The sequence below is a fragment of the Choloepus didactylus genome, chromosome 2, assembly GCF_015220235.1.
Source record: "Choloepus didactylus isolate mChoDid1 chromosome 2, mChoDid1.pri, whole genome shotgun sequence".
NCBI lineage: Eukaryota > Metazoa > Chordata > Mammalia > Pilosa > Megalonychidae > Choloepus > Choloepus didactylus.
In genome coordinates, this window is record NC_051308.1 from 197,691,672 (window position 1) to 197,719,189 (window position 27,518).

Genomic DNA, 27,518 nt, shown 5'->3' on the forward strand with positions numbered 1-27,518 from the left:
TTTTCTGCCATCAGGTGTAACACCATGCCTTGGCTCCCACTTCTGCCCCTTGTACATACTTCCATTAGGATCGTTTACCAGACAGCACTGAAACTCTCCATCTTCCTGTCTGTCTCTATCACTGTACCGTGAGCTCTTTGAGGCCAGGGACTGTATTAGATTCAGTTGAAATCCCAGGGACCAGTTCAGGGCAGCAGGTTTTGTTGGCGGAATAAATGAATGGACAGATGACTCTCCAGATCCTCACCTCCTTTCCACAGTCAAATCTACTTTCCTTGCTTTGTTCCCTACCATTCTGCTCTCACCATAAACCTTTCTCACATCTTCCCTCTTCAAAATCAATTTAAAAATAGGAGTATGTTCATCTTTTAGAGCTATATTGCCCTCATCATCCCCCTTACCTTCTTTCAAACTGTCCCCAAAGACACTATTTTCAAGGCCGGCAGCTTTGTGTTTTCTGGGTAAGGCTGTCTTAACAGCCTCTGTTTCTTCATCTCCACATTCCTTTCACCTCTGAACTCTTCTGTTTCAGCCCTAAACTCGTATTTCATTTTCGTTTTGGTTCTGAATCTGGCTGAAGTCTGTAGTACCATCTTGAGGTTAAGAGTCCCTCAGAACATTTCTACCTACGAGCATTACTACAATTGGCTGCAACAACTGTTAGACCTGGGCATGCCTGGCATATTATTTTTTTCAAACAAATAATGAATTAATAATCATATAATTACTTCCACATCCATTCAAGTCATCTCAATTCAAAACATTTGTTAGTATCTGTTGTATACTGGAATAATTTGTATTTTATGCACGATTTTTCTGTAAACTTACAACTTCTCTAATATTTAAAAAACAAACAAACAAAAAAAAAAAAAACGCAGGAGAGCCTGACTGCCCAGGTTGAAATCCCACCTCTGGCTTTTTTCAGCTGGGTGATCTTGTGCAAGTTAAGTACTCTGTGTGTCAGTTTTCTCAAGTGTAGCATGGAGTATAGCAGTAAGGTAATGTTGATAGGGTTCAAAAGAAGGTGGCAGAGATTACAGGTATTATTACTGTTAAATTAAAGAGTTCCATGGCACTAGATCCCTGTCTTTTAGGAATTGAGTCTTGGGGGTGTTAATAGACAGATGGGTAGACAGACAAGCTCTCAAAATGCAGTGAGGCAGACACCATAATCTAAATAATCTCATGCAATGTGTGGCTTCTGTATCTTTGCATATGCCACTCCCTCTCTGCAACGTTTCTCCCATCACCATCTAAATAACCCTGCCATCTTGCAAAAAACTTGACTGGAGCCCACCTCCCTGCTTCTCACAGCATTGGGTGCCTCCCTCTCTCCTCTTATTGCAGAACTCACTACTCTGCATTCTGTCACCATTGACCTGCCTGTCTTCCCTATGACTGGGAACTCCTTGAGAGCTCCTTGGCCTGAATCTTGGTTGACTTCTTGTACTCAGGTTGCCATACACAGAAGGAATACAATCAATGGAGAACGAATGAAACAGTGATCGGGGCAGGTGCGGGTGCTAGGAGTCTTTGGATGGAGGGCACAAGGGAACACTGGAGAAGGCTTCCTTTTTCCTAACCCACCAGGCCCTGCAGTGTACAGAGAAAATCACAGGAGGCACACGTGGCTCTATATTTTAAAATCCTTTTCTTCACTCTTCCTGCTCTGTTTATTTTGACTGTAGGTATCAAGACCAAAACAAATGCGAACTAAGGCCAAGGCAGTCAAATAAATTCTTGGAGAATTGTAATACTAACATGCCACTAGCCACAAGAGGAAGAAAATATTTAAGGCCTCATCCAGTACTCTGCACAAAAGGTGCACTGGCAAATGCCCAGACAGTTATTACTCTGCTTTCAAATGCATTTGATGGAGATTTTTGTTCTGTTTTGTTTTTAAGTAATTTTAAGACAACACATTGCTAATGAAAACAAAAGAACTTTGGGATGAGAATAAGCTGTACCTTTCTCTCTCTCTCTCTTTTTGCCTTAAGGTTTTAGTCTATTTTAATGGAATAGTATATACAATGGAAAGAGGAGAAAAAAATACATAAAGGTTTATTTCTATATTCTAAAACTAGTGCTTTCCAGTTGCTCACAGTAGAGTATCAAGTAAGGTTTATTTACAATTCCAGTTAGAATATGAGCCCTTTTCTGAATATTTTTGAACTCTGAAAATAATCAAATCATATCCACCCACCCCATCTCAAGAGTAAAGGTACTACACTAATGCAAAATGTTAATAATAGGGAAAACTGTGTGTGTTGGGGGGTGGGGGTAGGAATTACATGGAAACTGTACTTTCTGCATGCTTTTTCTGTAAACCTACGACTGCTCTAATAACAAAACAAAAAAAAGTTGGAAGAAAGGAAGGAAGGAAGGGAGGGAGGGAGGAAGGAAGAAGGAAAAGTAAATACTCTAATTTGTAACTAGAAAGTAGCAGACTCAGGAATTGAACTCAGGATGTCAGACTCCAAATCCATTTTACCAAACACTCTTCATAGAATTTCAGGTCTCTAAGGGCCTGAGACCCCAGGAGGATGGAGGCAACCCAGATTTGTGGTACAGACTGGCTATGCCAGTCTCTTATCATACCGATTTGCGGCAAATCAAATCTTGTTTTCCTTTGGCATCCACAGTCTTTACTGGGATGATATATCCTTGGGTTTGAGAGTCTCTCTTTCTTTTTTGAAGGTTATACAATGAGAAGTAGCTCTCTGATTTCCATCTAAAACTTCTTTTCCTGCAATAAATGACCAGTATCTAAAATGTACGCCATAAAGGGATCAAAATATTTTTTAAAATTCTCCTTTATCAAATGCCTACTATGTGCCAGGCCCTGAACCAGGCTCTTTACATATGCTATCTTAATTAATCCTCTAAACAAGCCTATGAGGTAGGTGTTATTAGTCCCATTTTACAGATAAGGAAACGGAGGGTCAGACACGTTAGTGACTTTACTAAGATCCCACCACAGCAAGTGGAGAAGAAAACCCCCCAATTTCTCTGATTTTAAAGACTATGGTCTCAAGCATTATACTATTCTTAGGAAATGAAGAATGTGAAGATAATAATGTCGATGACTACCCCCATCTCCTAGGTCCAGCCTCCTGCAGGGAACCATCAGATCTTGATGTCTCATTTGACAGGACTTCCTGGTTGACCTTGTCCTTAGCTGAATGACTGGCCAAACCCTCCTCCTGACCTATTGAGACATTTATCCTATTTCACAGCCTCAACTACAAGGAAATAAAGAGTGGCACCTCTCCCTCATAGGCTGGGGAACTTGGCCTATTTTGAGTCTACATGTTGGGTTTTTCTGAGACTCAGACATCACAACCCAATTGGTCAATTTTCTGCTACTCCAGGGGTGACATCCCCACATGGAGCACAGGTCAGGCAAGCCTGTTACTCGGAGTCAGCAGCTGAACACATGAATCCCCGCTTTTCAGAATGGGGCATTAACTGCTCCAGCTCACCAAGTAGCAGCAAACATTGGCTGAACCATAGTGGCCTCACTGGTATCCACAAACAAGTACAAGTGCCACTCAACAACCCATTATCTCATACTACTTTTAAAATAACACTTTTCACTATGTGAAATTATAAAATATCACACAATACATAATATCTACTTATTTACTTACGCTATTTTCTGTCTTCCCCCTCTAGAACGAAAGCTCCATGAGGGCAGGACTTGTCTTAGTCACCGCTGTATCCCCAGGACCTAGAACAGTGCCTGGCACATAGCAGGCACTCAACAAATATTTGAAGAATGGGACACAGATTAATATCAAATGATAATAATGATGCTGATTGCTATCACTTTATAGGCCAAATGCTGTTTAAGTGCTTTATATACATTAGTCCATCAAATCCTCACAACAATCCTATTTTACAGATGAAGAAACTGAGACATAGGGAAAGTAAGATTTGCCCAAGGCCACAATTGGTAAAGCCAGAATTTGAATCCAGGCGATCTGGATCCAGAGTTCCTAATAATAACTACTAGGTTAAATGCCTGTTGTTAGTCCCTACCCCTTAAGAGGTGGGTAATATAAAATGGGAGACAAAATATGGGCTTTGGAATCAAATAGACTGGTCTTTGAATCCCAGGTCTGACACTTACTAGCCATGTGACCTTATGCAAGTTACTTAAGTTACATGATGCTCTTTATTCAAAATAAGAATAAAAATATTGCTTCCTAGGGTTGTTATGAGGATTAATGAGATAGCCCAAGTAAAGTTCTTTTTGCAAAGCCTGATACATACACCATAAAGGGTTGCTATTATTATGATGTATCACTGTTAACTGCATGGTTCAGAAAGCAAGTGCCATAAAGAAGTCTAGAAGAAAGAAGAATTTCTGAAGAATTACAGGTGAGTCATGGTGATCAGGAAGGGTTTCATGTAAACAGATATTCTCAAATTCTTCAGCTCAAAATTACAGAACTGTGTTTGGTGAGCAACAGCAGTACCAAAACCCGGCTTCATGACCAGGGTTCTTTTGGTCCAACACCCTTCTCCCAGGCTAGAGGTTAATGGAGCACCTGATGGGAACCCATTTATGGACAACCTAACCAACACCCAACTACACTGAGTTAACAATTAGTTACTGAGCACAAACTAGGTGCTAGACACAGAGATAAACCCAGATTCTGATTGTGGAGATGGCGGCGAAACACAGACAAATCAACAATTGATTACATGGTGTAGAAGATCAATGATGGAAGGAGGCTGGCAGCACTAACAGAGGAGGCTCTAACCCAGCCTGAGGAGTCAGGGAAGACTTCCTGGGTGAGATGGGCCTCCTTTTTGTCTCATGAAGCCAGGTGAAGAAAAGCAGAAGGGTGTTTATGATGGAGAGATCCACCTGAGCAAAGCTATGGAACAGCATGGTGCAGTTCATAATGGAGCATGAATAGAAGGCAGACAGCTGCAGGATGGGAAGCTGCAGAGATGGACAGAGACCAGGCCACAGAGGATTTCCTGAGCCTTGGGAAGACAGCTGGGCTTGATTCTGGTTCTGAGTCACAAATTCAATTAAGTAGGCATCTCTGAGCTCTTGTCTCAACTGTATGCCTGTGGCAAATATGCTGGTTCCCCATAAAATACAAACAAATAGCACTACTGAGAGGGAAAGAATACGTTATTTCTTTAGTCTTGGTGCCAAATTTTCTTTGAGGCCCTATATTCTTCCTAAATGGATCACAGGTTAAAAATGTACTGGTAGAGTTTGTCATCACCTTATGATACTGCTCCCCTTTTGTGCACTAAAGTCGTTTTAAATTCAACCCTGTTCAGCTAATGTTACTTTCCCTTCTCCAGCACAATACTCTGAACAACTTGATAAAATTTGTTGAACTGAGCTGGATGCATTGAGCAACTACTATAGAATATAACATTCTGCCAACAGCTTGGGGCCCCAGGGTAAGAGGAGATAAAAAGATGAATATTGCAGCAACCTCACCCTCAATAGACTTGAAGTTGTGATGATGGAAATGACACATGTACATGACAATAATACACATACCCCAAGACAGATTTGTAGAGTGCTGCAGTCTCTTAGGTAGTGGCCTTTGCAGGTCACTGGGAGTTTGACTCCCACTGCTGACAGCACCTGTACCAGATGCTCAGCTCCTTGGCATGGGGCTGTATCTCTGTTACCACCAAATCTTCAGAGAAGAACAAACAGTAAGTACTCAGTAAGTACTTATCAAATGAAGCTCTTTAATCCTTACAACAGCCCTGAGAGGTATTGATCATTTTATAAATGTGGAAACTAAGGCTCAGAGAAGTAGAATAACTTGCTTGAGGTTACAAGGCTAGTAAGTGGCAAAGCAAAAATAACAACAACAACAATAATGATATTTTCCATTGTAAGGAAGCCTGCTCTCCATTTATCATTCTCCAAATGTCTCTGCCATGGGATGCTCTTTTAATTCTAGGATGAAAAAGGCTCTCTCTGACTGAATGAAACTTGAAGTTTACAATCTGAGTTATTGAGCTCTGGTTGGCTTTTCCCTGCTGCCTGTTTTAGGAGCTCCAAAAGGGATTGAAAGGCATTAGGACAGTTGGATCTACCCACTTGACAAGTAAGGACACCTACGCAGCTAGGTACAGTGATTCTTTAGCACAAATGTTCCCCAATACTCTCCCTACTCTCTCCCCAACTCCCAGATAAGAATTAACCCAAATTCAATACAATTCAACAAATCTTTATTGAAGGCCTACTATGTTCCAGGCACTTTTCTCAGTACTTCCAAAATAAAATGCAGAGTTTGAAACTCTCTGCATCTGTCCTATCTTCTGTTGTGATTGAGTAATATCTTACCCACCTTCATACATACATAGAGGCAGTTAGTAAACCCTCAGGGCAGAGACCAACTAAACCACTTATCTTTGTAGCATGAGTACAGTGCTAACATAGTAGGCATTTTAATAAATTTTCATGTAACCAAATAAATCTTTAAAATTTTGCTTTGGAATCAGAGCAATTGTATCCTGGCCCAACCAATTGCGGGCTGTTTAACCTTAATTTACCTCTCCATACTTTGGTTAGCTCATCCATAAACTAGCTCATGGATAAGAATTCAAGAAACGTAAACTATTCTCATTACTTCTGGTTTTACATCTAGCCACCTCCATTACCTATTATATCACTTATTATTCTGCAGGTTCAGCTAGCTAGTACAGCCAAAGAATGAGGTTTGCTCATTAGTAAATATTTTGATCAATAGAGGGCCCTAACACATAACATGCAGGCATCATTAATTTTCAAAGATTTAGGATACGGTGCTCCACATTAAATCTAAAATAATCAGAAGCCATCCTTTAATAATTTGGAAGATACTAAGGATTTTGCATGGCATAGCTTTGAAAAAAATTGTTATTCTTCCTTTGGATAATCCAGAGTTCACTATCATCTAGAACAATGTTTCTCATACTTTTCTGACCACCACCCACAGTAAAAAATAAATTTTACTCTGCAACTTCACATCAAACTCAGAACATATGTAACTGAAACAAAAGCTTCATGAAATAATACTGACCCCTACTAAACACCATCCACTGATATTTTCTTTTCTATTTCATTCCATTTCCTCATTCCATTGTTTTATTTATTTACCTTTAACGCTGGTCAAGACCCAGTAAAATATTTATAGGCAAAACTAAAATCTAGTAATTTACTAATACTGTTATCCTGTCTGTTAGTGTATTGTAGATATAGTTCAACTGATCCTCTCACCCAGCCATGAAGTTGAATTAACTTGATGTATATATGTAAGAAACTTGAGGCTCAGAAAGGTTAGGTGCTTGGAGTTAAATAAGCTCCCGCAAGTTCCTGACAGACCCAAAATTCACAAGTCTTCTAACTCTGTAATTCAGGCTCTTTTAAGAAACCACATTATGATAACCCAATTCAATTCAATAAACATTTATTGAGTACCTACTATGCCAGACATTGAGATACCAGAGCATTTGCCATGATCACTGCCCTCCAGACACAGACACACACAGACTACCAGGCGAGACAAACATACCTTGGTTAAATTTGAAACATGTACTTTTCTGTATGAGAGGAAATAAACTTAGTCCCCACCCACCCTCATCCTCTCTCTGCCACACATTATCCCACAAAATGAGCACTGGTACCTGTTGATGAGAGAATCCAGCATACTCCTCTAATGCCACATTTCTTTACCACCTGAAATAAAATTGGTATTTCTCCTCCTCCTACTTTCTGGCACTGTAACCCTAAAGACAGTCCTCAGTGTGACTTCACCAGTGAACAGCATCATCATAACATCATATTATGACCAGAAGAGTGCTCTAATGTCGAGTCCCTCTAAATAATCAATATCTAATTTAGAAGCATCTTTAGGGTGATTTCAACTTCTGAGAAATCATGATTCAGTAAAGACAGGTCCTTGACCCTGTGAGACAATCAGGAAACTAGTTCCCTGATCTAAGACATTCCATAGCTACCAACTCAAAGTCAAAACCAAGTCAAAACACCTTATCCAAACAGTTAAAAACCTTCCTAAACCACAGATTTCAGCTCTCTCTACAGCTTTATCTTTACACATCCCATGCTGCATTCACACCAAGACTACTTATCATTCCTTAAGCAAGCCCTGCAACTTCCCATCCCAACGCCTTTACTCATAACTATTCTCTCCATGTAGAATTCCCTTTTCTCCTAATTTTTCTGCCTAGCCATCTTTCCTGGCTCCACTAAAGTGGCATTTTCTCCAGGAAGCCTTGTCTCATTCTCCCAACAGAAATGAATCTCTCCCTCTTCTGTGCTTTGTACCTACCCTGCTGAGACACTTTTCACGTTCTGCCTGTCATTGTCCTTACCCACTACATTAGAATATATTTTAAATACTGTGACATTCCAGAAGGCACTTAGAATGTGATTTATATGCAATAGTCATGTAATATATATTTGCTGATTCCACAATGAAAAACTAAATTTTGAAAAGGAATTTTTATATTTTTTTCCCTAGAGAAGTAAACTTTGGCCAAGCTGAACATATTCCCAAAGACTTGGGAGTTAGCATTGCTTAGGTATACTTAGGCAAGCAATTGAGTTTTATTTTCTATAAGAAGGGGTTCACAGTACCTGCCCTAACTACACTAAAGGGATCAAACTGACCCCATAGGCCAAAAATTATCTAAGGTTAAGTGAATATGAGAGATGATCTCCACGACAAAGATCTGTTATAGCAGAACTGTGCTGGGAACAGCGGAAGATTCAGAATGCAAATTCCTTCTCTGTTCTTAGAAAACAGACACACACTGATAGTTCTGGGAGAGTACTGTTAAGATTATACCAAACGTGAGTCCATGTCACAAAAATTCACTAACTGGAGACCTGTTTAAGAGTTTTTACTAAAGCTCTTCTAACCTTGAAGTCTTTTTTCTTCTTGTGAAAAAACTTAAGCCAAAGAGGTAAAGGATTTGGGATTTAAGTATTGGCTTAAATATGGATAAATTTTCAATTATTAAACAATACAAACATCTATCTAGCAAGAAGGTCCTAAGACTATCCCACCTGTCCCTTATCCTGCCCATTTACTCCACTTTAAATCACTCGTCCAGTCATTTCTTTTGGGTCCTTCGTTAATAGGTGAGACTTTTCTAGGCTAAAATATGGAGAAATGTTTTGTGTCATCCTTTACAAAGATTCAACCCCCTTTTTTTCACAGATGTAAGTTAAGCCCATAAAAACATATTCTAAAATCAACTAATTTTTTCCAGAGAGCTTACATACCATATACAAGGCTGTGTACAAAATCCTTAGAACCTTGGTAAAGGATTGAAAGAGATTCAAGCAGAAAGAGAAAAGTTCTACTGACTCTGTTTCACAGTAAAGGGTCTTATTTTCAAAAATCCTAAGGTCTTCAAAACAGTACTTGGGGGATCAGGTCAACTTATAACCTCTGCCCCTAGTTTTAAGGATTAAATTGAAGAAAAGAAAATGACTCCCCTGCACATGCTTCCCATGATCACATGAAGTGGAATTCAAAACCCATGACATTAAAACTATGCTCTAAAATTGTTTTCAGTTCAAGTCTTGAATGCTTTCAGGAACTACTTGTTCTATTTCTCTGTCCTCACTAGTGACAGCAACAGGTTCCAATTTAGAACAATTTGCCAATTTATTTAACGTGCCTATTCATTCCCTCTTTCAGAGTCTTGGAAAAAAGGCACAAAATTAGGCTTGACCTATCATCAGTCCCGATACCACCCACTATTCTTTCCCAACAACTACATCAAGGTTTAGGTGGTGATTTTCTTCCTCTTTCCTTTTTTCCCCCTGTGGTCATCACTGACTTCAAAATGGGAGGGTAATAAATTGAGGGCCAGAATTCTGCTCACATCTTGCACCCTTCTTCGGTCAATCTGATCACTTCCAGAGCTGTTTGCACTGCCAAAGCCATCCATCACCCCGCCTCACCAAACAGGAGAAGGAAAACTGATGGCAAGTTAGAAAAATCTCATGAAGACACTTTTTGCCTCAACTCCTTCACCACTCCTTGAAAAGCAGAACTTCAAAATTCGATCTGTTGGGAAAACAAGGGGTTTAGAGAAAAAAAGCTGAGACGGTAAAGGGGTAAAAAGCTCCAAAAGAAGTTGGTTTGGGGCCCAAATCAAATAACATTCAGATTTCAATATATATTTCAACAGCAAAGATGGGACCAATCAGTTAACCTCAAGCCATTTTTATTTTCTTTCTGATAGACTTCTAAATTTCCTAACAGTCTCTTTCACAAAATAAAAAACCAACACCAATAAAAATTAATCTTACGTTCACCTTTTTTTTCCCTTTTTGACTACTAAATCCCAAGCTAATTATAAATTCCAAAGGTATGGAATTCCTGGGTATGCTTACAAAACCTCAGGACAATGCAGAAAACTTAACAAAGCCACAAAATTCCAGGGGAGAACTGAGGACCCGTATATGTTAAAAAACCACCATGTGTTACCCCCTTGAGTGCTGAGGGTGGAGACTGTGAGGGAAGCATGCATTGCCACCTCTCCTAGGACATCTGGCACAGGCAGCAGATGGGCCTCTTCCTATGGAGGGGCCTTTGCCGAGGGACAGAAAGAATGACAGACAGAAAGAGACCTAACATCCCCTAATAATCTTCAGTTTTCAGGTCCTGTGCATGTCTGGTGCCTTCAAATATTTTTTCATCTTATTTTCCCCAAAACCCTATGACTCAGGCATTATCATCATTACCATCTTTAAGATGAGAAAACTGAGATTCAAAGTCGAAGTATCTCAGCCAAAATCACCCAGCTATTAACTGTAAGTCAGGGTTCTAACCCAGGTCTATCTGACTCCGAAAGTCCTTTGCACTTCCTGGTTTCTTAAGACAGAGATCAATCTTTCCAGAGCCTTGCCTGTACAGGCGTACCATGAGGGTTTGCCAAAGCCCTTAGCTGACTTGTAGTTTTGTGGCATCTGAGCTGGCTTCCTCAACAAAGATGTGATAATAGTGGTATCTAAGCAGAAACAAATCTAATTGTCCTACAAGTATATAAGTGGATATAATATGATTTTAGCCCCATCTGCACACTGGCCCTCTGGGTCTTAATCACCAGGTCGATTTCAGGATTGGAACCTTTTCTACTACAGAGGCGATTAAAATATAATCAAGCTAGAAAGTTATCCTCCCCCAAAGCCACCTAAAACAGAGCAACTCCAAAATAAAGCCAATTTACATATTTTAGCCCAAATTAAAAAGTAAAAGCTAAGGATTCCCTTTTAATATCCAGAATAAAAAGTGCACATTTATGTAAAGTTTCCTTTGGGGAACCGTTACTATGAGGACACTTTCCCAATATTTTTCACAAATATCATTTTTGTTTTGGTGTTACAGTAAGAATCTGGACTTGTGGGGACTGTACTGTCTGTACCTAGTGCATCAGCAGAGATAATTAATATTGAAGACATGTACAATATCCAGAATTTAGATGTGGTTGGCTGCATTACAAAACGTAGCATAAGAAAGGATGAGTCAAAGCTGGACAAAATCACAAATTGCAGGGACATAATAATTTACTCCATTTTAAGTGAGCACTCTCTTAATGAAAGTTTAATTAGTAAAGATTGCAAGTTCTCGGCCTTTCCACTACAGACTTTTAGTTAGCACTTAGAGCTTACGTTTATCATTAGAGCTATATTTACTACTGATGCGATTTCAAAGGGGGCACTTGAAAAAAATTTCAACTCAGCCTGTAATTTTTCAAATTAGAAAACAAAACTCTAAAGGGTTTAGACTGTCAGATTAGGAAAAGGCAAGCTACTTGAAAAGCCATTATTGGCACATCCCAGGGCACATAGGGAACCACAGCTGTCTATTTATGGCATAAACACACAGACATTACACACACACACTTTCTAGGTGGGTTTGACAAAGTAAGTCTGTGATTTTTGCTCAACTAGCAAACTTCCAGTTTGCACAGAGGCACACCAAGAGGGTCATCTCAGGTGCTCCCTGGAGAATAACTCAGAAAAAGGTATTCAAGGAGCCAGCTTGGTTAGAAGCAAGGTATTCATATTTCTGTAAAATTAGCAGGTTCCAGCAAAGCTCCACAAGCAGCTGACAGAAAGACAAGTTCCTTCCAGCTGACCAAATTTTACTTCTTTCTGAGAGCAAACACTGGATATGCAAAACCTTATAGACAAGAATATCCAGAAGATCTTTTATTTCTATCAGTTGGCATCATGCCTAGACTCTTACAAATACAAAAAGAAAAACTTTGTACTTGAATGTTCCAACAGACCTTTTCTTATAATTTTACATAAATCTCATTGTATAATGTCTGACCTGAAAATTCCTCACCCCTGTTTTATCCCCAATCACAGGGGACTTATCCTCTAATTACATCTTTTGATCAGCATCAAAAGAAAAAGAAAAGGTGACCTTGAGTACACATTCCAAAGAAACACACATAGTAAGTCCTCAACAAATACATCTTCATCCAGTAACAAATGATGGGTTAGTCTCTATGATGAAAACTGTTGGCAAAACAACTTCAAGGCCTAGTTGTTACAAAACAGTAGACAACAATGGCAGATAATAATGTATAGAAAGAAGAGGAGAGGATTCAATGTCGTAAACTGTAAAGAGAAGTGAAACCTTCTCACCATTCAGTGGTGTTTTTTTTTTCAGAATTTGCCATCTTGGCTGGAATTGTTGCTCTGCTTCTCCATATCCGGAAAGAAGAACTAAACTTCTTATAGAAAAAAAATATTTATGAGTATTTCTGTAGTTTAAAATGCATAATTTAGAAATTAAACTTGCATTCAGAAGCTATTTTCCAAACCAAGAGTCCAGGGGAAGTTATTTCAGGAGCGCCCTATGACTTGTAATTTTTTCCCTTTTTTTTTTAAAGTCACATATGCCAGTGTTGCATTTTACTGTGTGGTTAAAAATAAAGCTTTCAAAAAAAAAAAAAAAAAAATGCAAGCACAACAATTACAGTGACCTTATTTCTTCATCATTTTTCACTGCTTTCTTAACCAAAATTTATTTAAAGTATTCCTTTATGGCTCTCAGCATTTCTTGATTACCTTTTTTATTGAAGGGGAAAATATCTGTAGTATTAAATAAAATGAGGATCTGATTAATAAGCCTCTTAAAGCAAAAACGGTCAGTCCTAAAATGGTCTGGAGAAAGGTAGAATCTCACAGTAGGGGGTGCAGTTTGAGAAAGAAAGAGAAAGAGATAGAGACAGAGCTAGAGATAGAGATAGAACAACTATCAGTCAGCCTTGTAAGGAGCACTGACGCTGCAGAAGTTATTTCTTAACGAATGTACAAGGAATAGCATAAATATTACATTAAGCAGGGTGGATGTGACCATCCAAAGCAAGTTGCTGGCTCACTGCTTTCTTATTTTTTGTTCTTTGTACCAATTCCATTTCCCAAGTGCTTGATTCCTAACACTGATGCTCCAAAGCTATTATGAAAACACTGTCTGAATACGTAATGAAGTAAACAACAAACAAAACGGCTCATCTTTGGTACCCCCAGCTAGCATCCCAAGCTGGATATAATTAAAGATGTGAACGAGTGAGCAAGGAAGTCATGAACCTATACAGTTAAGGTTCTGAGCTATTACCGGACCTCCCACACCACCCCAGTTCATATTTATCACTCATTATCTCCTGTACCAGTGAGGTGCAGATCCGTATGTTCGTAACCCTCTCTACACTTGTCCTCCAGCTTTTTTTCCTTCCCATTTCTAGATAGTTAATTTAAGACAATTACTGCTTGTGACAACTCCCACCCACCCACAGATAACCCTTCTTCTTACCCTTAGAAAACTGCTGACCTAGAAAAGTCCTCTAAACCCTAAAATATACTGAGATTTCAAAAATATTCCTAATACACACACACTCACAAAACAAAGCACAAGATACTAACACAGCCATCCTACCTCCTCCTTTTTACCAATGGTTTAAGACTAGTTCAAATGTCCTCAAAGAAAAAACAACCTGTCCGCCACATACACATGCACAAACAATTTAATTTGAACCCAATCCTTTGATTGAAAGGACAGTTTCCAGCTCACTAACATTGTTATGGTTTTGCACAACATTTATAGTTTCTCAAGGGAAAGGTGTCTAGTTATTAATGGAAGTCTTCAGGGTTTAGATTTTTTTTTGCAAACCTAATGTTTGAAGTTCTGTATTTTTTTCTAATAAGAGAATCAATCTTTGAGCTTGTGGTGGAAGCAGCCACTTTTATGGGAAGTGAGCCCATTTTGGTTTTCTTTCCATTTATACATGCACATATACATGCAAGTAAGTATGTACACACATTTGGTAATACCAAATAAGGACAGGTGCAGGAATCCAGAAACACATACACTTACACTCATTCTCACACACAGTCTCTCTCCCTCTCTCTCTCTCTCACACACACACATATTTTCTACAAATCTATCGAATGGATGGACGGATAGATAGTGAGCAATAAAAGGTTGACTTCACTTTCAAAAGGGGAATTGGCCAATTCTATAAAACATGGTCCATCAACAGGAAAATAGTAAGATGTAAGCTTGAGAATATAAGTTCTTGCTCCTTTCTACCCCCCAAAACTCCAAGGACACTGGGGGAAAAGTACTGCATTGCAGCATTTGCCAGTGCATACTGGTGTAGCATCCGCTGGCCAGCTCAGCAACAATGTACATATCAAGTGTTCAGTCAAATAAATTAAGCGCCTGGTGGCCACAGATCATTGGAACTGATGAAGAAATTTATCAAAGCCAAAGCACCTCTGTCCATGTTCAACGACCTCTAACAAAATCGCCATTCCTTACTTTCAGCACACACAATTTTTTATTTTTTAATTTAAATAAGGCATTAAGATGCTAAGGACTAATTGAAGCATCACAACTAGTCATGGAAGCAATAGTATTTGGTCCACATACAGGAAGAAATTTTGGAAATTCTACCCACAATAATGAGATAAGTGCAAAGGGAAGAAATCAAACCAAAGAAAAGAACTTACCCGGCGGAATCCCTTTCATTGTTCATAGTAACTCTAACTTGAAGGAAAACACCTCACTTCATCCACAAATTATCTTAGAGATATGAAACACACACACACAGCACCATTCATGCAATGACTTCTAGATTTAAAATTTCAAATAGACCATCCCTAATAGAAATGCTAAGTTTAAAATATCTGAAGTCTAATGTGCCCCAAATCCCATTTCAAGACTGAGTTTAGAAACACAATGCAAAAATGTAGCTTATTTTCTCTCTCTTTCTTTTTAAAAAATATTCCATTGTTGTTACCTCACAACAATCTGGCCTTACTCTCCTAACAAAATCCTTTAATATTCAAAAGACCAAGGAAGGGCCAGAAGGAGAGAAAAAAGTTTTAAGGCTTTGCACAAACTATCAAACAGAAGCAAGACCATCTGTATCTGGTCAGGAGGATGACTTGAATGAATGGCAGTAAAGAATGAATGGGACTGAGATCACAAATGAATGGTTAAGATGTTTGTTAGGTGTTTTTTTTTTCTTCTTTTTAAAATGAGGTATTAAAATAGCTTTTATAAATCACTAATTCTCAAACCAATTTTTCAGCAATTTCTCTCTCTTGTTTATTTTACCCTTTTAAAAATTTAAATGTTAAATGATTTAGCCATTATATTACTCTAAGAAATCAGACATTCTGCACATTAAAATCAAGCTGTAGTTAGGTGTTTTATGAGAAAATATTTCCTATCAGATCTTCATTTCCTAATAAATACACACTCAGCCCTGTGTTTCCACAAAGGCACACCTCCACATGCAGGTAGTAGGCATTAATATTTTTAAGACAAAGAAGAGAGAAAGGTCAGCAGCAGAACCACGTGTCTCTTTTTACAACCCAAACTAAGATGACAGTTCTTAAGGAAATTATTTTCCCCTAACTGAAAAATTTTGGGAAAATAAAAAAAGAAACTGTTTTAGAGACAATCAAAGAAACTGTTCTATTTTTAAAGGCAGCATATTTTTAAGCATTTACAATATGAGAACAAGGTTCAAATGTGTGACAAAAAGATAAGTTTATTTTTACCTTGAGTCCAAAACAAACACAAAATTCTTCACTATAAGAAGACAAAGCAAAAAGAAGCATCTGCAAGGAAAAAGGAATGGGGAGGTGGGTGGGTGGAGATATGCAATGTGGAGAGTAAAAATTAAGAGTAATTTCATTAAACCTATTAGATTTCCTAACCTTTTAACATATATAACATATTTCAGTAATTTTTAATCACTCATTTTGGGACTTAAAATTAGCTACCTAATCATGTACCTATTTTGTCTCTCCAGAAGGAACCATAACAGATTCACTGTTTCAGTTGTTTTTATGCTATCTCCTATTTACCCAAGTACTATACCTTTCTGTCCTTCTGGTAACTACCATCATAAGGAAAAGAAACTACTAGCAAACCACACTTAGAGAAAAAGGGAGAGATGCCTGTCACCCAAGGCACGCACGCGTGGGTCCCAGACATTTAGATACTAAAAAATTCAGCTTTTAACTCAATTTATGCCAAGATCAGAGCCAGGACCAAATATGTAGTGGAAGGCAGTGGTTGTGAGGGTACAGCCTGATGGATTCTGTGGCTGGAGACATGGAGAGGAGAGAAGCAAAGCAATAGGCAAGAATACAGCCTTCATTTATTATTTTTTAAAGTAATTTCTACTAAGCATATAAAATGAGAGATACAATAAAACTCCCCAGAACTGTAGTATCAACATCTGATATAGTAAAAATACCAATATCACCTAACACAAAATCATTGCTTAGGGTAAATCTATTCTACCTATATTTCTCCTATGGATAGTTGCTGGAAATTTCTAAGAAATCATCTGCAGAACCCATCAGCTGTGGGAGTTCACTATTATGCTTCTGTCAACTTCATTCAACATAATTTACATTTTTTTCAAATGGCCTCACAGGATTCCTTGCAATTTTTTGCACGTACAATTTCACAGCAGGGAAAGGGGGGAAAGAGGAAAAAAAGCAAGATTCTCTACCCTCCCTTCCCCCTATCCTTCTCTCTGTGTGTTTGCTAACCAACCCCCCCCTCAAAACAAAACAAAACAAAAAAAACCGGGGGAGACAGAACAGATGCTTAAAAATAGATTTCTAAAAATCACTGTAAGCCAGAGTCAGAAATGTAATTAACACCTATTTATAAAGAATAATTAAAGTTGGGCCAGCCACAAAGAACCGCAAAGATAATCGAGGTCCTGCCCCCCCCCCTCCTTTTTTTTTACACTGTTTGCAGTGTGTTCTCATGATAGCCACCTGCTCCCTACTCGGCTTCTCCTCTGTTCGTTTCCCCGGCAACCTTTCATTGGGTTTTCCTCCCAGCTATCGCTTTCAGTTGGGCTGCTGGGTCTAATCTTATTTGTTTTACACCCATCAAAACAAGCAGCCAGACAAAGGCAATCCTCTAAGAATGGGAGAAAAGACCACAGCTTTGTTATAACATCTATGCAGAGCGAAAAGTCCTCCCCAGGCTTTTCTAGTGAAAAATGAGCGAGATGGATATGAATTTACAGCCTCCCCCCATACCCAGCTCTGAACACCCTGTGAACGCTATCGCCTGGTGAAAATTCAAAGTCAAAGTGGGCACTCGTGGCATCTGATCATGCCATTTTGTGCCGTATCTTCAGGGTCAACATCCCGCGACAGGAGCGGCACTCAAGGAGTTCCCCTGCTTCTTTTTTCAGAAAAAGATGATGCTAAAAATAGATTTACTACTTTGGCAGAAAGGTTTTCCACTTCCCCTTCCACATTCAAAAGTCCTGTTCCACAATTGCATCTGTTGGTACTGAATCTCACCTCCTCCACCCCTCATTCCCTGCCTTCCTCATCACTCCAAGCATGAGACTGAAAAGAAATGTGCCTTTAACTTTAACAGTCGTGTAATTGAGTTGAAGGCTCACAGAGGCGGTGGACACGGCAGCCAACAGTGACGGTGACATTGTGATTGTCAAAAAAGACATGAGCCTTGCTTGGCTAAAATGTGTGTTAGATGCAAGAGGCAGTGTTGCCGTGCGTGCATGCAGTGCCATTACATTTGGAGATGCATTCTGGTTTTCAGAAAAGAGAAATACTAATAAACACACAGTCACATACACACACACAAACAATCTGCACAGTGATTTACGAGGCAAAGTCCACCATCCTTACAGACACACACACACACCCACGGCTGGAACCCCTAGCTGCCTTCCTTTTTTTTTTCCACTTACCATCTTCAAGCCATTCCACTCCATCTGTGATCAGAAGAAGATGGACCCTCACACAGTGTGTCAAAAGCAGAAAGGAACGTTATGTAAAAGCTGACATTCCTTCTTACAGAGCTGCTGCCCAGAGAAGGAAGCACCAACTCAACACCAGGCACCGCTACACATACAAGCCGCCTCCTCTTTTTTATGAGGTCATGACAGGAAACTCTTTGAAATACAAGATGCAGCATTTACTGAAGCCCAAATAAATCACTCTCTGCCGTTTTGACTGCGCAGTCCCCCGAAACACAACTGCCCATCTTAACGCTTAGTATCCAGGAGCTGCCTCTCGAGGTTTAAATTTCCAGCACGTAAATGGAGAGAATCCTAACCCTGCTGCATCTACCCCCAGCCCCACAAAACCCAGGCATGTAGAAAAATCCCCCCCCTTCCGAAAAATAAAATCCATCTTTTTCCATTTGGTTTTGTGTAATATAACCTTTCAACAAACCAGCAATTATTTCAGCCCATTCCCCTCTGTCTTTATTTTGAAGGGAAAATTGACAACAACCTTTAAAAAATGACAATCTATCTCCCCAATGCTTTTCAATAAAAGTACCTACCCGCACTCTCTACACAAAAGAGATAGTAAATGTAGGAACCAAACAGCAGCAGAGAACTAAACTCTTGTGCAAGCATAAGACTGGTCAAGGTGTAGATGCTTTTCTTCCCTCCAGCAACACAAACAACAGATTATAAATCTAGTCATACCTACCATAACCATTCTTATTGGCAAATATTGGGTCTCGCAGGGCTTCGACTCTTCTCTTAAAATTTGCAAAGGTTTCAGAATATATTTTTAAGTGACTACTATTGTTATATATTTTTAAAGATCCACAAAACACAATGTGGATGACTGTAAAGTAAATCAATTATTTGGGGGGGGGGAGAAAGGAAAAAAAAAAAAAAAAGAAAAGGAGCAGTGAGCTGAAACCCCCGATTCTAGGATGTAGATAAGAACAACTGAACAGAGCCTTGCTGAAATTGGCTCGAAGCTTCCCCTTTTTACATCCATTTATGGGACCATCTGTCAGACGAAGGCAGGATCTGATTGGCTGGGGAAACGAAGGGAGGCGTTGCAACATCAGGTGCTATTTAAATTAGCTACTGCCAGATTGACGATGTTAATGATTTGGTGACCTCTACAACAACAGAGACCAGATTTCTGAACTGCTTCTTGTGTCTGGTAATTAAGGCCCGGCTGAAGCAACAACAGCCACACTTGTATTTTTACCTTTTCTCTCCTCCCAGCTCAAAAGTACTGTAACAACTGCAGGTCACTGGCGGCTTGCAAACCTTAACAGTGGGAGGGTCCTCCCTTTCCCATGTCCCGAGGGCTGCACCATCCCATCTCTGATGAGGGCTTTTCTGATACAGAATATTTCCAACCACCTTATCTTTCTCGACAGTTGCTTTCTAGAGAAATGCATATTTAATGATCTGCCTCTAGGCATAAAGATACAACAAAAGCACTTTAATGTGCAAATACATCTACATTTTAACTTTATTATTTCTCTATATTGCTGATTTTTAGTAAGTAATGCTCCTTATGCAGCTACCATAGCCAGCATTTCAAAAGGAATCAAGTTTGAGATTGCTCTTGCGCGGTGAAGTAGGTTCACACAAGTTTGTCTCGTAAAACTATTTCCTAATAAACAAAAAAGAAAACATTTGGGGGGAGGGGCCCAGGAGGAGGGCAGCTGTCAGCCTCTACCTTTCTGCCTTCTGTCTTAGCTTTTCAAAACAGAAAATGATGAATGATTTATTTAAATGAAATTATTTCTCAATTTGGATTAGGGGCATGATCTGAATTTTTCAAAATCCACTGAAACACATTCTCCCTTTGCTTACTTACAGCTATAGAGGTAAAGCATGATTTGACATGAGTCTCATTTTCTAATTTGTACAGAATGCCATTTTTGCTTAACTGAACAAGTGATTTTGCTTCTTTCCTTCAAAGGCTGCCCTTTTTCTCCTTTCGTCTCTTAGACTTTCAAAGAGACATTAAGCAAGTGTGTAGTGATATAAACAGATTGTCTGCCTATGTTACACATTTCAGACCTCTATGATACCAATTTTTTGTTTTGTATATTTTTTGTTTGGGTTTGGGTTTTTTAAGTGACTTACCTGAGGAGTTTATTCTTTATATCTACCCAAATGCTACAATGCATCACTATTTATTTTATTCATAATTTAATCAATTTGTATCCAATAAATATACAGAGGTAACAGATATTATCAAAGACATAATTCAACGTATTCTTTCACCTTTGGCTGGAGCTGACAATGAGATGGGACTAGGCAGTGTGGAAATAAAGGCCGAAAAATATGCTACACTTCTGGGCTTCAAAGTCCAATAAAAATTGTTTGGTGAAAAATTATTACAAAAGAAAATAATCTTTAAATTTTTAAAAATTAAAACTATTGTTTCTCCAAGCTACTATTTCATGAAACACACACACACACACACACACACATATATACATACAGTTTTAAAAATACAGATACACCATAAAACATGTGCTGCGTACACTGCATGAACTGTCAGACCTGAATAAAAATAAATTCAGCTATTAGAAATGAAAAGACATGAAATAGAAAAGTGGAAATGTTAAAATTAGCCCATCAAGTGGAGCAACACTGAATTAAGTAAACTTTTAAAATATTTTCTTTAACAAATGTATAGAGTCCTATGAGTCACACTAGCTCTACAGTATCACTTGTTCTGTATATTAAGGATGAATTCACAGGTTAAATGTTCTAAATGGCTCAACATATGTATACAAAGCAAGTGCATGGGCCCCAAATCAACAACAGAAACTCTGAGTGCGATCTCAGCAATATCAAAATATTGTGAAAAGTAAGAGTGAACACAATGGTGACAAACACACACATAAAAACAGCTCGCTTGGAACAAAATGTTTACTTAGTATTTCTCTGAAGATTGATAAAAATAAAAGAATTTTTTTATGTTTTTCTCCCATCCACACTAACCTCAGCACACTCAGAGAGCTATAAATTAGCATTAGGTATATCAAAAGATCTTCTGGCCACTTTTCTGAAATAGTAACTGTATTTTACAGTATAAATAATTAGCAGTGTTTGTTAGGCTAAAAAAAAAAAAAATCCATGCACTTTGTATATTGATCACTTCTTCAAAAACCTCCACTCTAAAGTCTTTCAACCCAATCCTCAAACAAACACACAAGTCCTCAGAGGCCTTTTCTCTGAAGACAAAGGCAGAATCCTATTGTTGGGAAAAGTCAACCTTATTATTGCATTTCCAATAGTACCATTCATCTTTCAGAGTGAGGGGCTGACCGTTACATTAGTGGTATGACATTTGTAAAGCAACAGATTCTCAATATATTATCTCAAGAATCAGGCAGGCGAGTCTCCCAGTCATGCATGATTTTTTTTTTCCACAACAATCCTCCACCACCACAGAAAGAAACTTGTCTCACTCAAGCAGCTAAGGCAACCTAAAAATGATATTCCAGAGCTGTGGAGCTGCCAGAACCACTGTATCCTTCTTACCATAAATGAGCAGTTTCTTGACTCATTAATAACAATTTCCCTTAAAAGAAGTAATCTCATATCAGTCAGCCCCTCGCCACCATGCACACATCCCAAAGGTTGCAGATATCTCAGCATCAGTCGCCGGCAGCCAGCTTTCCCATACAGAGTCCAGATGGACTGTACCAGAAGCCAATTCAGCGTTAATAACTACCTACTCCGCGCAGTGGAGAAGCCTTACGTGGCACAATGGGCTAGGAAACAGCAGCCAGCTGAAACTGCAAATAAAAAAAGACAACCAAATCCTCCAAAAGCACCAAAAGGAAGGAACAGAACTGGAAGCGTAAATTGTATTTCCTTGACTTCCATGAAGAAAGAAAGAAAGAGTCTTTCATAAACATAGAAAAAAAATGGAGAGAGGAGGAGAACAAAAACAAAAACAAAAACAAAACAGATGCTGCCCAGAAAAAAGTGACAAAATATTACCTCATTATTTAACAAAGCAGCATTAAGCGTCCTGCTGATTTCAAACATCTTGCCACAGATTTTGTTTTAAGAGAAACAGAAAGAATCCTTTGCAAAGCACTCCGTCTGCAAAGGGTTCTTCAATTTTCTTGCGTACCACGGAACAGTCAATATATTATTTCCCTAGAGTTCACACATTAAAACCTCTAGTCAGTGAGCTGAATTTTCCCCTTATCTCACACACAGTAGACTCCTGTTATATGTACTGCTCTCTTTGCAAGAGCAGCCTGCCCCAAACATGGCTGGTGTTTAAACTACTCTTTAAAGTAACAGTTCTCTACATAACCACCAGGTGGGTAGAGTGCACAGATTCAAATGAACCATCTTAAAAGACTGCTTTTTCCCCCCCTTGGAATAGCTTTTGGGTGTAGGATGTGACATGAGAAACGCCAGCATCCTAACAGGCAAGATTGTCTCTCACTGTATCTTGTCAAAATAAATAAAATTCCTTCTCCTGCCTTATTGCGAGGAAACAAAAAACAGAACACCACCACCAATTCTAATAAGAACTGTGAAGAATGAGACACACACAAGCTTTGTTTCATTCAGCAAACAATGAACAGGAAAATCCAATCAACACAGAGCAAGGGAAAAACCAAAGACCCATGGAAATATTTTCCTCTGGCAAAAAGATAAAAATATTCACACATATGTGATGAAAACCCAATTCAAAAGTGTGCATATGGATGTACCACATATAAGATGGAGGCAAGAGTTTAAGGGTGCAACTTTTTCTTCTGAATAAAACATTAGGTATTTCCTGGGAAGGAAATAACGAAAGCTAGAAGAAAAGACACTGAAAAAACCAAAATCTTAAGTATCCCTTTTAAAAAGACAATTATGTGAATAGTTATAAACAATTACAAGAGCAAAACAATCATATATCTCCATCCAGTGCTGTTCTTTTCCCCTAAGATCTGCCTCAAAGCGGAACATTTCTGGCATATACTATTTTGGATGTATAGCTAACTTGGCATCTCCTTTGTACCACTCTATTCCAATTAATCTGCTCCTCTGCCAGAAATAAATAGAATGTCCCAAGTTGAAAGTTCCAAGTGATGGGGGGAGAAGGGTGTTAAAAGGATATAGAACCACCTGGACAAGAAGATATTATATCACTTATATTGTTTTACGGCCTGATTTTAAGGAGGGTCTTATTACTTACAAAGCATGCATGCACACATTCTATGTTCCCATGTGTCTAAAACAGAAACCAACACAGACAGATAACTAAGATTTTGTTTTCTTGGCTGGACAAAATTAAAGCCCTGGAACTTCCACATCCTCTTGCAAACACAGATGTCGACACTAGTATTTTTCCAGCCCATCCAGGCAACATTCAGCCACACACAACATGGACTGTCTCCTTCATCTTTTAAGTCAAGGCTGCATCACTTAATACCATTTAACCTCCTTGCATATATTAAGTTTCAAGTGACAATTTTTAACTGTGGAGTGAGAAGGAGGAGTTGCTCTCATCAAATTCTGGTTGTATGAAATAAGCTAATTTGTACACTCACCATATGTCTTAAACACTAATTAAAAAATGTCACTTTCTTCAAACATTAAAATGTAATCAGCCTAGTAAATAAAATATTCTTGAGTTTTCTTGCCTCGGTGATAATTTAAAGAGTGTTTATCTCAAGGTAACCTCTCTATTTTGATTACCAATGAAGACTTTTGATTTGAAAAGGGAAAAAAAAAGATATTGGGGGTTGGGGGGAGTGAGAAGAGGAAACCATTACTGTATGTAGCTGCACAAAGGAATATAAGATAAAGCGTGTTTTTAAGGACCTGATAGTCTTGTTACCCTAGGGCAAATCTAGCCAATCAATACCACCCATTGACAGTCTACCATCTGCCATGCTACCCAGCGATGTGGCTAAACAGACCTGTTCCATACGACTGTAGTCGGCTCATTTTCAGTCGATTAGGGCAGTTCCAGAGCATTCACGTGCAACAGCACAAAACTCCAAGTCAGACTGAACCTCTCTTCACACCAGTTCCTCCGAGCACAGCTGCAGACCTTTTTCTTCTGTTCCGGTGTCTGGATTACCTCTTCTTGCTCCTCAATTGAATTAGCAAAATAGGGTGGAAAGGTAGAATGAACAGACACTCACATATCCACACACACATTTAGATAATTGCTGGCCCTTCTTCACTGTCACGCAGAAATCGGGAATTCCACGTGCTTTGCCCTAATATGATTATGGCACACTATTTAAATAGCATCACCAGTGACTGTGACCTGACATTTTCCTGTGGTTCAATTTCTTTTTATCTTCTCCCTCTTCCCTTGAAAAATAAACCTAAACTCCTGGCATTTCCTCGTTTAGGGAAAATACAATCAGCCCATCCAGACAATGGTATACTATATTTAAAGGCTTTATATACAATTTAAAGCTTAATTTTCTTTTGTTGGGTTGTTGTGTTGATTTTTGTCTTTTTTCTTCTGTAGAAAAGTAAATCAAATTTTTATAGGAAAATGCAAATATACCACAGAGGCAAGAAAGATGCACCAGACTGGCAAGACAGGGTCTACCAGAAGGATAAGAAATTCACTGTTGATATTCTCTTAGAGTTATATGACCTGACAGTGTGATGCCTTTCTCCTTCCTAAATAGTTTCATCTAGAATGGATTGTGGGAAAGAGCTAGGAGAATGCTAGTGAGGGATGAAATGTGATAAATGGATGTCTAGTCCTCTTAAATCGCTATGAGTTCACCTGTGCAGGTAAACTGACCTAAGGGTAGGTTCACGCTTGGTCTTCTCGTTTTCTTTTCATACTCCTAAGCCTAATGCTAGAACAGCAGCTGAAAGCAGGGTTCTTCCAGAATCAATGTACACTTTTTCAAATGTGCCTTTGACTGCACTCTTAAAGCACTAGGGTATACTTCTGGGAAATAAAATTTAAAGGACAGGAAAACTGCCTTACTTACAAAATTCTGAAAAAGGTAAGTGTGCATACATCTAAGCATTCTAACGTAGGTGTAGTCACTAGTTGAACTTTTCAATGATATGTTTTTCATCATAGCCCAAGAAAACTCAACAGGGTCAATGTGCAAACATAGAGGGATTTCTGAAGATCCCTGCATTAAGGGATTTGATGCCTTTTCATTTTAGTTCAGATGAACTTTACTAAAAAATTTAAAGTAAATAAAAAACAAGGAAACAAACAACAAGCCCTAGCATAAATATGAATTTTTACAAATCTAAGACCACTGAACATATGGAGTATGGAGTAACTACTCATTATCATTAAAGGATAGAGTATTTAACCAGTTTAATACAGTTTTGAAAATAATTCAATATGGGATTTTAAAAATTTCTGGACTATAATTCCATAACTACCAATGAAAGAACAGATATATTGTAAAAGGCAAGGAAGTTTGCTCTGTGGAAGGAGAAGAAGAAGGAGGAAGAGGGGGGAAAAGGGAAGGGGGGAGAAAGGGGAGAACTGGTGGATGGGGAAGAGAAGAAATAGAGAAAAAAATAGGACTTACAATGTGCAAATAAAAAATGCTATCTTTAATGGAGAGCCTACTGTATACCAAACACTGCACTATGCATTTGACGTGCACAATCTCATTCAATGTCACAGTAATGACAAATGTTATATCTAAGCATACTTCTAGAAAATTTTCCTCATCTACAAGTAGGATCTTAATCTCTCTATCATTTCATAGAATATGCTTAGTAAATTTGTACTGTATGAATGAGAAAGATGGGCATAGTCCAGAAGAGAAAGAAAAGGGGAAGTAGAAGGCGTGGTCTATTTTGTCTCAACTAAAAATGACCAGGAGATTCTTTTTTATTATATGCTTTTAGCTAGGTATGTTCTCAAGATGTGTCTCGTTTAATCTATCCCTATGATGAGGTTGTAAATTCAAGGTTGGGTGACATACAAAGGATTAAAGCTAGAAAGCAAAAAATCCTTGAAGCAAAATGAATATATGATTTGAGTTTTTATGTGCTCCCCACCCCTACCCCCACTCCCTCTCCTAAACCTAGCAAGTTCTCATATAGAATAGCAACTCAGCATCACTGGTTGAATAAATTTTTATGTCCTCAGCCCCTATAGCACAGCATCTGGCTCAGGGCAGTACTAATTCATTGGGCTATTAATGAAGAGCAACAGTCCCACTCATCAGCACCTTAAATACTATCCCAAGACCCATTTTATTCAATTCAGCCAAGGGTCACTGAACACCTTCTCAGGGGAAAAGATATGCTAGGCGCCCCCAAGCTTCAGTTTCCTCATCTGTAAAATGGGCACAATGATACTTTCCTTGAGTTTCACTGCCAGGATTAGAAAGAGGTACATGCTTGGTGGAGGCAGCACTCTAAATGATAACAATTAATAGTAACAATATGGAAAACAAAAAAATGCATGTCTAAGTACCTAGCTTCAAGATAATTCGATTTCGTTGAGGAAAATAAGAAACAAAGACTCTCAAAATAATTAGAGAATAAGACAATAATAACTAATGAAAGCTAAGTGGTTTTCTAGTTCCAATTACAAATGCCTGCTGCCAATAAACATTTACTTAGTGCTGAGAGCAAAGCTAAGTGCTAAATTCTTAGTGTGAAGAATAAAAGGAAATACAAGTCATAGCCCTTACCTTCAAGAAGCTTACAATATGATTGAAAAGAAGCTTCCCTTTTTATACAAGAATCCTAACATTGTAGGGAAGAAAGGAAAAAAGAATAGTATCAAAATTAAGTACTAAAGGATAGTCAATAGGGAAGACCCCCTCTGGAGTGAGGGGGAAGGCTTTATGGGAGAAGCCAGAATTGAGGCTAGGCTTAAAGAATGATAGGATTTGGCTAAGAAAATGCAGGATATTTCATTCAAAAGCAGGATGGTGGGTAGAACGGGAAGGGAATATTGAGTGCCTAGCTGGACTCAAGCATATGTCCACAGGTCCTATGTGAGGTCTTCTTTGAAGCTATTACTAACTCTCCCATTTTTAAAAACTATAAACAGTGGAATATTATGATATGATGACTATGGGAGAACAGACCTCTTATTTCTGTGGATCAGCCATCCTCTCCTCCACTTCTGGGGTGCCTTTTATAAAAGGAAAGGGAATTATTATTCATTGAGCATCTACTATGTGTCAACACTGCACTAGGTGTTTTGTCTATAG

General features: G+C 38.6%; 1 protein-coding gene across 5 annotated transcripts in view; it reads right to left on the reverse strand.

Moving 5' to 3' along the window:
- ELAVL4 (ELAV like RNA binding protein 4) overlaps positions 1-27,518 on the reverse strand; it is a 139,069-nt gene that overhangs the window by 62,535 nt on the left and 49,016 nt on the right. For 2 of the 5 annotated variants that reach the window (XM_037827266.1, XM_037827262.1), the window contains exon 1: positions 18,292-18,418. The exons of 1 other annotated variant lie outside the window; for it this stretch is intronic. In XM_037827266.1, coding sequence (XP_037683194.1) covers positions 18,292-18,315 — 24 coding nt within the window. In that variant the 5' untranslated portion in view covers positions 18,316-18,418. Of the gene's footprint in view, positions 1-18,291; positions 18,419-19,042; positions 19,096-22,084; positions 22,167-27,518 lie in introns of those variants that run through there. 2 more of the 5 variants (XM_037827265.1, XM_037827264.1) reach the window with 2 other exon arrangements.